This window comes from Nesoenas mayeri, assembly GCF_963082525.1.
Source record: "Nesoenas mayeri genome assembly, chromosome: 10".
Classification (NCBI taxonomy): domain Eukaryota; kingdom Metazoa; phylum Chordata; class Aves; order Columbiformes; family Columbidae; genus Nesoenas; species Nesoenas mayeri.
This window is the reverse complement of record NC_137560.1, coordinates 5,881,998-5,896,611: the sequence shown is the minus strand read 5'-3', so window position 1 is coordinate 5,896,611 and position 14,614 is coordinate 5,881,998. Positions and strand designations below refer to the sequence as shown.

At 37.0% G+C, this 14,614-nt stretch overlaps 1 protein-coding gene across 7 annotated transcripts in view; it reads left to right on the top strand.

Moving 5' to 3' along the window:
- Positions 1 to 14,614, top strand: part of ATP2B2 (ATPase plasma membrane Ca2+ transporting 2) — a gene marked incomplete at its 5' end in the record, with an annotated part of 164,422 nt that overhangs the window by 83,495 nt on the left and 66,313 nt on the right. For 4 of the 7 annotated variants that reach the window (XM_080350822.1, XM_080350819.1, XM_080350818.1 and 1 more), the window contains 4 exons: positions 4,599 to 4,640; positions 6,364 to 6,528; positions 8,762 to 8,976; positions 10,395 to 10,637. In XM_080350822.1, coding sequence (XP_080206948.1) covers positions 4,599 to 4,640; positions 6,364 to 6,528; positions 8,762 to 8,976; positions 10,395 to 10,637 — 665 coding nt within the window. The remainder of the gene's footprint in view (positions 1 to 4,598; positions 4,641 to 6,363; positions 6,529 to 8,761; positions 8,977 to 10,394; positions 10,638 to 14,614) is intronic. The other 3 variants (XM_080350820.1, XM_080350821.1, XM_080350823.1) reach the window with 2 other exon arrangements.

The window sequence follows — 14,614 nt, the reverse complement described above, 5'->3', positions numbered from 1 at the left end:
TGGGAGAGGAAGAAGTAGGAATTATGATCTATTTGCCATTAATTAAAACCACCTAAAAGGAACAGTTAAGTAAGGCTCGTTTCAGAACTCTGGAGTTGCCTTTACATGAAGGTTCTTTGTGAAGCTCTTCACACATTTGCCAGCGGAGATCTGTAGAACACTGCAATAAATGAATTATGTCCTGTTTTCTTCTAATGTGGCACTCTCATAAGTATTTGTATAGTCTTCATGTAGTTCTGGGAAATAGTGCTGGGGCCAGGCGTCTGGCTCCGTGTCAACTATCAGTGCTTTAGGAATAACTCTGGCTGCTTTGAGCATCTTTTTTTGGAAGACACTGACTGTGGATATTTGTTATGCCGTTAGTGATCATCTCGTCAGCCTGCCTGTGTTTACTAAAAGGAAGAAAATATTCCTGTAGTCAGTTTTGACTGTCTCTTAGTACACATTCTTGACCCCACTTCTTAGCATGCAGATATTTCAGTATATCTTCTAATAGTCTACTCCAGTATTAAACGGAGTGGGTCAATATTAGTCTTGGCATTAACTCTGTTTTTCAGATAATCAGATACATTAGTCTTTATTTGCCACAGAAGAACTTCCCTCTTGCACGGCACCAGTGATACTGACAACAGTAATTCTACTTTGCATTGTGCTGGTTCTAGAAGGTTTTTTTCCATGCAGGTCAGTGGTTGTTGCATTATGCAAGCGAAACTGGAGTTTCTGACACAGCAATACCAAGTACTAAACAATGATTTACTAGTGTAAATCTTATTTAAAACGACGACATGGGAAATCTTTGAGCCTATTTTTAAATAATGTTATTATAATTTAAAAGAAACATATAACCAGATTTAAAACTTTACTCTTGCGCATTCTATGTTTACTGGAAAACCGGGATTTACAATCCCTACATCTCACTGTGTGACAGGAGCCTGTATCATCCTGGTTCCAACACCCCAATTTCAGATTCCTTAGAGACCAGGAACCAGGAATGTTGTGCAGCTGAATATGATTTTGCTTTTAACTCTTCTGAGGTGAGGCCATTGAATTAATTCTGCAGGTCTTTAATCATCCTGCTCAGGGGGTACTTTCCACAACTGACCTTGTCTGACATTGTGTTCAGAGAAGCGAGACTTGGCGAGGATGGATCGATCTGAGCGGCTTAGTCTGATTTCTGGTTATACTCCACATTGTCAGCAGTGACAATGAGTTAGAGACTGCTGAAAATGTACATATATTTTGGAGTGGGTTTGAAGAGGAGAAAAGAAGGGAAAAAATAAGTTCTAAAGCAAGGAGGTCAAATTTATTTAGATATCTTTTCGGTCTGGATGAAGTAAATTATTTCAATAATGTCTGAGAATTCTCCCTGCAGTGCGACTGGAAACAAATGTTTTTCCCTGAAGTCTTATACCTCTGTGTAGAAAATACCTTCAAATAAGAAAAAAATATTACATACTTGAATAAGTACTTAGTTCAGGAAACGCTATTGCTTGTTACATGACAATCAACTGACTATCATTTCAAGTAAAATGTTGCTGTCTTAGTTATCAATATACAGTTGACACAAAAGAAGTATTTTGTTCTCAGGCAGTGAGGTTAATAGTGAGAAATCCGTGCAGGTTTGTGGCACAGCCCTGCTTCCTATCTGCTGTGTCAAAGCAACTGTTACAAATTCTAGTGGCTTCTGGGAGCTGAGATTAGAATACGTGATTGTTTGATGGTCTCTTTGTTAAAACTATGGACAGTATATTCAGTTTTTAAAAGGTTACAAGTTAAGCTTACGAGCAGATCAGAAAACCTTACAGAAAGGTATTAATTAATTAAATTTTATCTAATTTTAAAGTATTGTTATTAGAAAAGGTGAAATGTTAGAAGAAAATCTAGGAAGCAGCAATCACCATTCACAGGTTGTTTAGCCCAAATTTGATTTGGAAGGAGTGCGCTTATCATTGTCCAGTAGGGCACTGCCCCATTCCTAAATCAGGATTTCAATGGTGGTGTTCCAGTCCTGCAAAGCAATTTGCAGTTTTAATATATTTTGAAGTATTTTCTGAATTGTAAGTGAAGTAATTTAGTGAGTGCATGACCTAAACCTTCCTATTTGATACAGTGGAATAAGGTTTATTCTTTTTTAGTCAACCTGTGTTTTACTAATGCATTGGCTCTGAGATTTCCAAAAAGAAAAGAAGAAACTATTTTCAAAATTATATAAAAATGTATTTGTTTAAGAATTGTATAGAAAGATATTATCAAAATATTAATAAATACTCATTCTCTTAGTGTTTCTAACCAATGCACACAGGTCAGAAAGATGGGATAGTATTTCTAGCACTAACTGAAAGGAGAAAGGATCTCTCAGCAGTAGTGATTCTATCATCTTAATTTCTTTCTTCGTTCATAATTTATAGCCAAGTGAAGGCTTAAAATTATTTGGAACAGTAGGAAAGAAATTATTTTACAGCATTCTTTTCTTTAGCATAATTACCTACATCACCTGTTCTTTGTTATTCTATCTGAATAATTGGAATATAACTAGCTGTGATGACTTCCATATGCCTCACCCCCCAAGAACATAAATGCAGTAGCTGCTGAAGCTAAGAATGTATTTCTTAAATACCTGTGTTTACATTGCTGTCAATGATTGTCCATTTTGTTAGTGGTAATTTATGGTAGCCAAGGTAGATGATTTGTTACTGTAATTGATTATAACAATTACAATATCCCAACAAAGTTAAATACTTTGATTTACATAGAAAAAAATAGTGTATTTGGTGTTTGTCAGTTATGAAAGTCACGGGTTTGGGTTGGTTGGTTTTTATTTGAAGACTCTTCAGTGATGCTGCTGTGAGGTTTTGAATTGTGTTCTGAAAAAAGAACTACAGAGCAGGACACGGAGCAGCCGGGCTGCTCTAAATTAATGCTTAAGGAAGCCTGTATCCTCCAGCCAGGAATCAGAATCTCTAGAGATGTTTTATGTCTTCCACTGTCTTTATTAAAAACCATTCTAAGAAAAATGGCCATTAGAGAGATACAAAGCTCAACTATGCACTGTGCACAAAAACTTTTAAGGGAATTTCAGAATGGAAGTGGGCTTAGTTCCGGTTCATAGATTCATGTCTCATTGCAAATATAAGTTTTTGGAAAATAGGTGCTGCATTTTTAAAAGTCATTTGATAGCCAAGGTGAGAGTAGAGTTAGAAATACAGACAAGCAGTTGAAGCTGAATGCTTTACTTCAGCATCCTCCAGTAATCCCTGTGAGTACTGAGTGATTATTTTTTACTGTAATTCTGTGCATTTGCTGCAGGCTGTGAGCCTGCGCTGAGATGTTATGGTCATACATTTATGACTGATTTGGCCATTTATGCGCTTTATGAGAGGGAAGTTTTTAGTGATCTCCCAGTTACTGAAAACAGAAACATGCAAGAAATGCATCTTGGCCCTTCCATTTTGCTATTTATTCATGGCATAGAGTGAAAAAATTAATACGTATGTTGAAGCATAATTGCTGCTGCTGTATTGTGCATGTCAGTCCCAGCTGTATTACTGCAGGAAGCCAGAAGAACAACACTTAACTGCTGTCATGTATTTTATGAACTCTAATGATAACATTTCTTATTAGAGTATGTCAAAAATCCTGTAAAGGTGTTTCAACTATCCATTTTCCTTAGCATTAGTTTTATCGTGCATTAACCATAACTACAAAAAGGGAATGTCATCCATTCTGAATGCAATGTTTGTGAAACACAAGTAGGCTTTTCCAAAAAGATAAATTCATCTATCACTGTGAAAGTTTCACAAGGGATCCCACCAAGGAATTTTGAATAGGTGTGAAATTGTTTACTGGTTATTCTGAATATCAAAGTTTTGTATGCTCTAATTTGTATTTTGTCATTTTCATTTCATACACACTTTCAAATGGTATATTTTCAGTTCAAACAAACAAAAACAAATAATGACTTTAATATGGTAAGGCTATATGTAGCTAAAATATTAAATTGGAAGTTACAGCTGCACTTGGCAAATCTTTCTTTAGGATAAATCTGAAAAAGGATGATCACCTGGCACTTGTATTCACAGGAGTAACTTCCTAAATAAAACAAACAACAAGTGAGGAAGGTGTGATTTTAAAATCATATTGGCACTATTCTTTATATTTAGTCTGGATTTACTAAAATAATGAATTTAATTCTGGAATATGTTAAGAAAGTCATACTTTGTACTGGTGTGTGCCAAAATTATACCTGTGATTTGTTTAAGCCTCAGCTCTCTGAAATTTCAGTTCAGGAATATTATTCAAATTCTGCTTTCCCCTGGATTCTTTTTATTGGTTTCACTCTCTTAATTTATGTCATTTTCTCAAATATGTGCTGTTGTTTTACATGTTGCAACAGTGACCTTGAGTGCAGTTCCTTCAATGTGCCCAGCTAAGTTGTCCATGCTTCTAGGTAAACATATGATAACAATGATCAGAAATGAGTATCTGTAACATGCTCATTACTTTTGTCTGCCCTTTTGATTTAAATTCCCATGTTCATGTTCTGTCTTGGGTGAAGTTTGTTTACTGTCTGTTGTCTGTTGGAATTTTTCATCATATAGGCAAAATGCAGGATGGGAATATGGAGAACAGCCAGAACAAAGGTAATCTTCTTTCATATTAAGGAGGTTGTGGATTTGATTTTTAGCATGTAGTTAAATGCTGTTAAAAAATAAAATGAAAACTTGTGATTTGTGCCTGTGTGTAAAAAATATGACCCTGTTCAAATAGAATAGAAAACCAAAGAAACAAACAACCGAACAACCAAACCCAACAAAAAAACCTGCCAAAGAGATTGTAACTTAGAGAATGTTGATAGATCAGGTATTTAGGATAGAAGTTGTTCAGTATTTCTAATAAGCCATTTATAGATAATACTTTCATGTCACAAAGCTCATTTTTCTTGTGCGAGTTACGTATGCTATGTATTGTTAGTGAATTTCCAGTCCTATTTTTGATATGTCTCATCATGTTTGGTGTTTAATGGCATTGTACAGACATATTGTCCTTTGCAGGGAAGGGGTGAAGCAATACCAAAAAGAAACTCTAAAGCGAAGAGGTTATTTAGCAATGTAAAAAGCATATTATAAGGATAAATAATGGGAAGATTAAGAATCTTACGAGTTTCTTATTTAATGTGCAATCTCAGGAAGAAATTCAAAGAAATATTTTGCTTTCTCTGAAGCAAAGTCATGGTTCCCTTTTTAGTACATGGCACACAGCTTTTGTGATTTCTTTGCGTGATGCCAAAGAAGTAAATAAACTACAACTTTCTCTTCTCAGATAATAATAAAGATTGCAAAGGTGATGGATCAGAAACTAAATAAACTCAGTGGTTAATGGTACCAAACAAATAAAATTATATTAAATGAGTAAGTTTTAAGGTCAGATAGACAAATTGGATTTCCAGGTCAAATAAACATGGTTTTGTACAATCTGTTCACGAATGTCAAAGCAAAGCTGTTTCATCTCATTCTATTTAATTTACTTATATCTATGTTCAGTGCAAACCAGACACATACACATATATAAACTGGCATGTCATTGCTTTTACAAAATGTCTTTCTCTTTGATAATAAACTAAAGTTTCCTCATACTAGCATTCTTCCAAGAAAGGATGATTTAACCTTTAAATTGTGCATGCTTTTTATGGGAGAATGATGATGGCATCACCATCAGACCGCTTAACCACTACATACTAAGGAAACTTTTAAAGCCTGGTATTATCTAGAATAGTGGTTTGCAAAGTGTGGTCCCCTGGTCACTGAGGTGCCCCTGCAGTCATGAGAAGTGGTGCACAGATCGTCTGTGGAACCACATGCATTTAAAATGTTTTAATTAAAAGTATGATGATAATGGTGCATTGTAGTCCATGAGACATACCAAAATTTAGAGAAATACAGATCATCTCTTTGCCAAAGCATTTGACATCTGCTATTCTAGGAAATCCTGCGGTACTGATGTACTGTTACTTGCCAAGTAATTTGCAAGTCATTAGGTGTTATATATGTGTATAACACAGGATGTCATTGGTGGTTTAAAAAATAAATATTTTATATATATAAATAAAAATAAAACCCAATGTCTTTCATGGCGCTTGACAAGTGGCACAGTGCATACCCTTGTATGTTTGTGCCCTGTAGAACCCCACTGGGTCCTATGGGGCATCTGTGTGCCACAGGGGGAAGGGTGATTCTGTGCACAGTGACAATCACCTGTGTTGCAATCAGCCCCTGGAACGGGCGTTGCTGGTTGAATTCAGTAAGTATCAACGCTGAGAAAGGGTGGAGAATATTTTGGAGTAACCGTTTTGTTCTGCATTATCAGCCAAGCAGCAGGATGGGGCTGCTGCCATGGAGATGCAGCCGCTGAAGAGTGCAGAAGGGGGAGAGGGAGATGACAAAGACAAGAAGAAATCCAACATGCACAAGAAAGAAAAATCTGTTCTTCAGGGCAAGCTGACCAAGCTGGCTGTCCAGATAGGCAAAGCAGGTATGGCTGGGTGACTGACTGAATAGCAACAAAGGGGTTTAAAATAAACTGTTCTTGAAAGTGATAGGCCTTTTTACTGCAATGTTTAAAAATAGGTCATCATAATACTGTTCTAAGGACAGTATGTGGTATTGAAGATCTTCTAAAACTCAGCTTTGACTGTCAAGAAGCTGGAAGCTTGGGGCAACTTGGATTGTAATGAATATTTGAATCAAAATGAAATGTAGCTTTTCTCATAGGCAGTATTCCCAAGTGCAGTAATTACAGCTTTAATTTCCTCTCCTCTTAGAACTTCTGAGTACACAGTTTCAGAATCTCTAACATCATCTCAAAATATCACTCACACAGTATCTTCCTCTTACAGATTCTGAAATCATTCTGTTCTCCCTTAATATCCATGTTCCTGCCTTCTACCCAATATGACACATCTGTTGACTCTTGTATCCAGTACCATCTGGTCCCTGCTGTTATAAGTAGCACTTCTCCAACATATAGGTAGAAAGTGAAAATCTTTCATAATGACATAATGTTCATTAGGTTCATTTTTCTAGTGGTATTAAAGGGAATCTTGATCTCCATCCGGATCCTTGGCTGGGGCCCTACAACAGATTCCTAACATTTTCTCTGTTCAGTCTCCTTTAGCCTTTTTTACCAGTCTGATTTTCAGCCCTGCTCTTCCTCCTCACTCCTTTTGAAGTTTGTTACACTTAGTTGATCACATAACCCCGTGATGCCACTTCTCTCTCTTTGCCTGAACGGCACATGATGCAGAATCCATGGTTATCATCTCTTTAATATCCAATTTCATGCTTTGCCCAGCTTCATCCTCCTGAAGCTTCTCTGCTTTGTTGCTAGTTGTACGACAGTATGCATTCATAGAAAAACACTTTGTTTCTCATGATCATTAATTTCTTAGATTAAGTACCTTTCTACATCGCCTCCTGATTATTACTCTCTTTGGTATTTTGGCAGGCCTGTGAATATCACTTTCAAAGTAATTGTATAGGGATTTCTAAGCATAATGTGGCAAGTAATAAGAATTAAATTAATTAATCGTCGCCTCATTTGGTTTTCTTTGTCATTGGGCAATCTATGGGGATGCCTTGCGTTCTCATGAGTGTTTGCCTGTACAGTATTTTAATGGATTTTCCCGTATCCTCTGGCATTTAGTGAACTTCCAGACTCATCTGTTTCCTGTCAACCTTAGCATCCTTTAGCATTTTTTTAATAACTTCAGTCACACGTGAAATTCACAGCATTCTCCTTCTACTGTATGATCTCATGAGAGAAAAACTAATTCATTCTGAAATGCAGGCTTAACTGCTTCACAGGAACCTGCCAAAGAGCAGTAATCATAGCAAGGCAAAACAGATGTCGGAATGGAGTTCTTCTTTGTACACTCCAATCCAGGAACCGAGCTGTGGAGGAGGAATGCCATCCTAGCAAAGCCTGTGGCACTGGGAGAGCACATTCAGTCCCTGGGATCTATTGTGAATTCTGGGAAATATTTATTAGCATCTCCTGTACTATCCTGCCAGTCTCTCTGTCTTTTGAGCCTCTCCACATAAAAATATGCACTGTTTGCATATGTCCCTTTGAAAAGGGGGACCGTGGAAACACTGGCACAGATCACATTTTCAAGAAAACGAGTTAAAAACTGATCAGTGCTATTGTCCCATTGTATTCAGCCAGACGCATCAGTAGGGCTTTTCTAAAATAGTTTATACAGCAACATAAACTGCAGGAGACTCCTTTTCTCTCAAGCCTCTTAAGATAAGCTTATGTAAAAGAAAGATGAATGTTTGAGTATGGATAAACTAGTAATTTTTAAAAGGTGGCATTTAAAAGGACAAGTAAATGTTCTACCAGGCAAAGTAATGCACTGGACTGAAAAAACGGAGCCTCAGCAGCAGCAGAACTCCTGTCGAACTCGACTGGCTGAGAAGTTTTAAAGGCAGCAGGAAGATGGTGCTTAAAAATAAATGAAGTGTGATTCAGCTGTTCTGTAGAATTCAGTGTTTGCTTATTCACTGCAATGTATGGCTGTTGCAAAGGTATTCTAGTACTGGTTTTTCTACATCTTAAAATTTATCACTATCATTGTTATTGGTACTGGTGAAAAATGTCATTTAGAATTAAAAAAAAATCCATATGAAATCCAAATGTAGATTTCTAATTGCACGTGCTTTTAATTGTGTTTTGTTTTGTAGTAATTGATTGTTTCTATTTTCAGGTTTGGTGATGTCTGCCATCACTGTAATAATTTTGGTACTATATTTTGCCATTGACACATTTGTGGTCAACAAGAAACAGTGGTTGCCTGAGTGCACTCCCGTCTACGTTCAGTATTTTGTTAAATTCTTCATTATCGGTGTTACTGTACTTGTGGTTGCTGTTCCTGAGGGACTTCCACTTGCTGTCACTATTTCTCTGGCTTATTCTGTAAAGGTAAGGAATGTTACAAATAATTATGGGAGAAAAAGGAGTGACGTTTCTTTCAAGTGAAACTTTGCTTTATGTTGAAAGTATTTCTGACATAAATACAAATACATGTGTATTCTAATAAATGTCTTTAAAACTACACGGTGTGGGAATATCACACAGTAGAAATACCTACTTAGTTTGCAAGGTTACCAGGAATTTATCGAACAGAATTTACTATGATAATACTTCAGTCTTTTGGTATGGAATAACTTTGTCTTCAAATTTTCTTGCACAGTTTCAATGAGGATTTGAAGTCTTCAGTAACACTTTTCAAAAAAAACTATAAGAGCTTCACTGGAGCTTTCATGAGCTTTTCTTAAATGCAGTTGCATTTTTTTGTAGTAAGTGTAAATGGTTCTATTAGGAAATTCAAAAGGATTAAAATCCTGGACTTGTGGATTACTCCATTATGTATCTAGGAGTTTTCTCAGATTGTTTTAGCAATTTAGTCAGATAGGCCTTATTTTAACATTCTGGGAATCTTAGCTGGAGATTTTGTAAAGTTCATTTCCATTTAGTATGTAAACAAATTAACATTTGAACATTAGGAAGGAATAGGCTGATTTATATGTAGCCAAACATGACCATTATTAGGAAAAGAGGACGCATCTCAAACATGAGATTTTGCTAATAAAGACTATAGCTGCTCTGTAAGTATTTTCCCATTCTCCTTATGTCTTTCATCCGACACGTGCAGCAGTGATGCTGTATGTATACGTGCAGTACCAAACCACAGCACAGCTTTGTGTGCGGCCGCTGAGACGGTGCCCTGGGAGCACCAGGGGTCTGGCACGGAGGGTCGGCTCACTGGGCACAGGGTTTTTTAATATTGAGAACACGTATACCAGGATAATACGTATTTCCAGGATGACTGTGCATCTTGTGAAAAATATGCACTGGGGACCTGAGCACTCTACAAAGACTTTTTTTTTTTTGTTGGGGGTTTTTTGTTTATTTGTTAGTTTTTCACTTTTCCAAAATGTATTTTCCCTCTATGTGCTGCAAGGTAACATCCTGCCATTGGAAATAGTATTAAAATAAAGTCTAATTTTTGCTATAATTATACTGTTTTAAAAAATCATGTTATCTCCAGTTTTAGCTAATCTCTGCACTTTTAGCTATTTCTTAAAATGTATATACATAGAGAAAAAAGAGATGGGACTATGTTGGTTTATCAAAGGCAAAATTATTTCAAGGATAGTCACTGTTTCGTTGTGTGTAACTAGAGCCTGTGTTATTTGCCCTGATCAAAGTCCTAGTTTTGGGAGCATTGTGTTTTCATGAACAAGACTAAATCCATGCTTTTTTTGCTTTTTATATCTGATGTTAAAAATCTGTCAAAGCAAATCTTGAAGGTTTTTTTTGATTTTGCCTTTCCTCAGAAAATGATGAAGGATAACAATCTGGTCCGCCACTTAGACGCCTGTGAAACGATGGGTAACGCCACAGCCATCTGCTCCGACAAAACCGGGACGCTGACAACCAACCGGATGACGGTCGTCCAGGCCTACGTTGGGGACGTCCACTACAAAGAGATCCCCGACCCCGACTCTGTGCCCGCCAAAACCCTTGACCTGCTGGTTAATGCAATTGCTATCAACAGTGCTTACACTACAAAAATCCTGGTAAGTAGGCTGCTTCTGTCAATAACATGAAAAGTAGCAGAAGGAGTTGTAATTTTTTTAAGCAATGTTAATTCCTTAACATCCGGCTGTTGATTATGCAGCATTAAATGCTGTTGAGGTCCTCAAAATGAGAACAGGTGTGGTAAAAACTATGTATTAAGTCCAAGAGCATGCTGCATTTAAAAAATTGCTGCTGCTGTTAGGCTGGGATAGCCCAGCTTTGGTGCAGGTAGATTTGCTGGCACAGCTAGTTTTTACTGAGATTTCATATACGTACAATTATTTTTTGTGTGTCTAAGAACTTCCAATTAATTCTCAAATAGGACAAATTGGATTGGTTAAATCTATGAGGTTAATTACCTTTATTCATCCTGGTTCCAAATGAATTACATCCAGAAGTATTTTATTCAGTCTGCAAATGCTCGCGGCATTAGATTCTTCTGTACAGAGCTAATTAAGAGGCCAAAAACGTTTGCAGTTCTGATAGATTGTACTTTGAAAGGTCAAGCTTTATCTTAATACTGCAGAACAAATACATTTTTTTTCATTTATGAATTTATGTATTGTCCTTTTTATAGCTCTATGCCGAGCTGTGTAATAGCCTTAAATGCAGCTCACATTTGTTTTAAAAGTAGTCTTTTAAAATGCGATCACAGAAAACAATTGGTGAAATACTCCTGAGTGCTGGAGCATGTATTTCCTTTAATTCCTGCTACATAAATCCAGCCAGCAGCACCAGCTCCCAGCTGAATCCTGAATCTTGCTCTGTCCTTTTCCTATGGTCTGTCTGGGCCAAACCCAAGCAGATGAGCACAAGGGAAAGGTGAGCCTGCGGTTCTCAGGTGCTTCAGCGCAAATGCTGTGTAATAGCTCCGTGTGGGCATTTTGTACAGTGGCTTTTTGGAATGTGATTTGCCTATTTGTAAATCAGCAAAAATATTGCTGGGTAGATCGCGCTTTCTCAAATCAGTGTAACGTTTGCTTGCTGGTTGTTTTAATATTGGTACAGCCTAAGTAAGGTTAAGGTACTTCCTCGTGTCGAAAAAGAACCAAACTCATCCTCAACACACAGGCTGGGATTAAGACAAGGTAATAGAGACAAATTAGGATGAAGGAGACTAGGTAGCTATATAAACGTGTGCTTGTATCACTGGTACTGTTGGGTTGGGAGGTGGGTCCCGTGTGACTGCCAGAGCAGGACTCGCTGCCACATGTTCTTCGTTTGTCTCACATTCTGCTGTTCATTTGCAGTGCTTGATATCAAACCTGGTGACAAAGTGTTTCTGTTCAACTTCCATACCATAGATTTAGGTTTGTGAGGAAGGCATCAGATTTTCCAGAGTGCTGTATCTGTAAGATTAAGTTTAATGTTCTTTCTTTCTCTTGTGCTTTCATTTTTTCAGTTGTTTCATGTGACCAAAAGATTTCTGGTCAATAGCAGTTCTAACATTTTGCTTTGGTCTTAACAAATTGATTATTATTATTTTTTTTTTAACTTGACTTTATTGATTCTTGTTGAAATTAGTTATGTGTACCTATTAAAAAGAGTAAATATTCCATTATTTCAGTTCTTTTCTAGCTTTACACAGACTGTAAAGCTCTCTGTAAAACTGATACATGGGTGAATCCTCTGGAAATCACCTTGTGCTGGACGCATGTGAGGCAACTACTTGAACTTACCTGTGCAAAATGGAAGATTATTTTTTAGCTATTAGAACAGCATAATAAGATCAAGCCTTGCACTACAGACCCCATAAGAATATCAACTCCAGTATCAGAGGAGTTCATTTTATTAATTGTTTTTAACAACCTTAAGCTAAAGTTTGAGATACAAGGTGTTGTTTCATAGCCCTCATTCATTTAAAATCATAAATAAATACAGTAAAAAATAGGTAAGGGGGTTGTTTCCAGGATGAAGTACACAGAATTGTTTTTCTGGCTGCTAATACTGAATGCACGCTTGTGCACTCATTCTTAGAGCCTATTTAATCAAATTCCAAGTATCAGCTCAAACCCAAAGGGCACATAAGTGTTATGTCGCTAAGATTGAATTTTACATATTCTATTTTTAGTCATCTAGTTATGTGCGTGCTGTAAATTGCACTTTGTATGAACTTCTGTTCAGAGTGATCACATATGGGACCATAAAATTAGTCAAGATGATCTGCTAAATGAGAAATATTCCCCCTTGCATTGTCTTTTGATTAAGGGGCAATTGAACCATTGATAAAAATATAAAAAGAAAATAAAATCACTGCTTGGGATAAAGGATTTTAATTTCCCTGAGAAATTAAACACAAATTATTCCAACTGAACAATAGCATCATTAAATATAGTTCTTTTTAATGCTTCCCAAGGATTAAGTTACTGGGTGAGCTGATTTGCATTCCGTCAGCTTCAGAGCGGCTTTCATGCAGCTTTTGCGCTATTTATGTGAAGCTGCTCTCCAGAAAACGCTGCTTTCCCAGTACTGGTGGTTTAGATAGTGTTCATACGTGGAGGTAAAAATGAGGCTTCGTACATTTTGCCTGTGAGCTGTGATGAGGACTGTGAAACGTCTCTTACTCAGAAAACAAAACTTGCATTTTGGGAATGCTTTGATTGTACTTGGAGCAGAAGTTCATTGATCTTGAATATCATGGAGCAATAATGAAATAGAGCCTCCAAATACCATAACTAGTGATTTGGACTCTCCTATTGAGCTCTCGCTTGCATAAATTCAATTTTAATTAGTCAAGTATTTCTGTTTCTTCTAACTTCCTGAAAACTGTCAGGGGGCATCGATGACATGCTAGGTGGATGGGTATAATGTCTTCCTATTAAGAAGAGATCACAATTAGTATTTAGTTGAGTAATTTTCACCACCAGTGGAAAAGACCCAGCTGAACCCATTATTGTTAGGATCTCGCACAGGCATTTCGTTTGGTACTTGAGAGATGCCCAGGGAGCAAAAAAGCTACTTATGCCTGTATTAGGTGAATGTCTGGATCTGCAGCAGGAGGACTGTTTTCGGTTCTCACAATCTGGCGTATCATTGCACAGTGTGTGGCGCAGTGTAGCGGCATCTGTTAACCGAGGGTCTTAAAGGAAAAAAGACAGAGGTGTCACAGGAAAGTGCAAAACATTCACTCCCTTCCACTGTTTAGGAAAGACTGGTTATTTCGTTTTGTACACACAGCTCAAAACCCAATAGATGAGATTATCAACAGAAAATCAGCAGAATTTCTATTTCCTGAGGCAACAGCAAAAGAGTCTTTACTTTATTGCAGCTGTCTGCCAGGGGCAGTCATGCTAAATGAAACTGCTATTGGATGTCACTAGATTTCTCTTCTTTATTCAAAAGAGAACCATGAGAAAATAGCTTTTAGCCTACAAACTACTTTTTTAGTTATTTTGGTATTTTGAATTGGAAAGATATTTTTACTCTCGGTTACCATTTTCTTAAAAACTATTCTCAAGCTCTTCGTGTTAAAATACAGATAAAATTACAATTTGTTTTTACTGTGCATGAAGGTTCAGGTCATCTCTTATTTTATCCATTTAAGTTCACCCATTGCTGCTAAGAGTGTTCCAATAGATACTTAACAACCAAACCAAACCAACCGACCAAACAGCAAACAAACAAAAAACCACCACAAAAAACAAAGCAAAACCAAACCAACCAACAAACAAACAAGAAACAAATACACAAAAAATGAGGACAGGAATGGGGGCTGAAGTGGTAAGAAAATATTAGTAAGGATAATGAGAGCCCAAGTGAATAGCCTGGCTTAAATTATGGATTGGCTTGTTTGTTTGGGGTTTTTTGTTGGTTGGTTGGGTTTTTGTGGTGGTTGTTTTTTCTTGTTGTTGTTGTTTGGTTGGTTGGTTTGTTTGTTACCTCATCTTTCTTTCTTCCGGCGTTTTCCTTTAGATAATGTGTCCTGATTTCAGTAATTTGTATTTTGCGGTTGAGAAGGATGGGGAGGAGGAGTGGT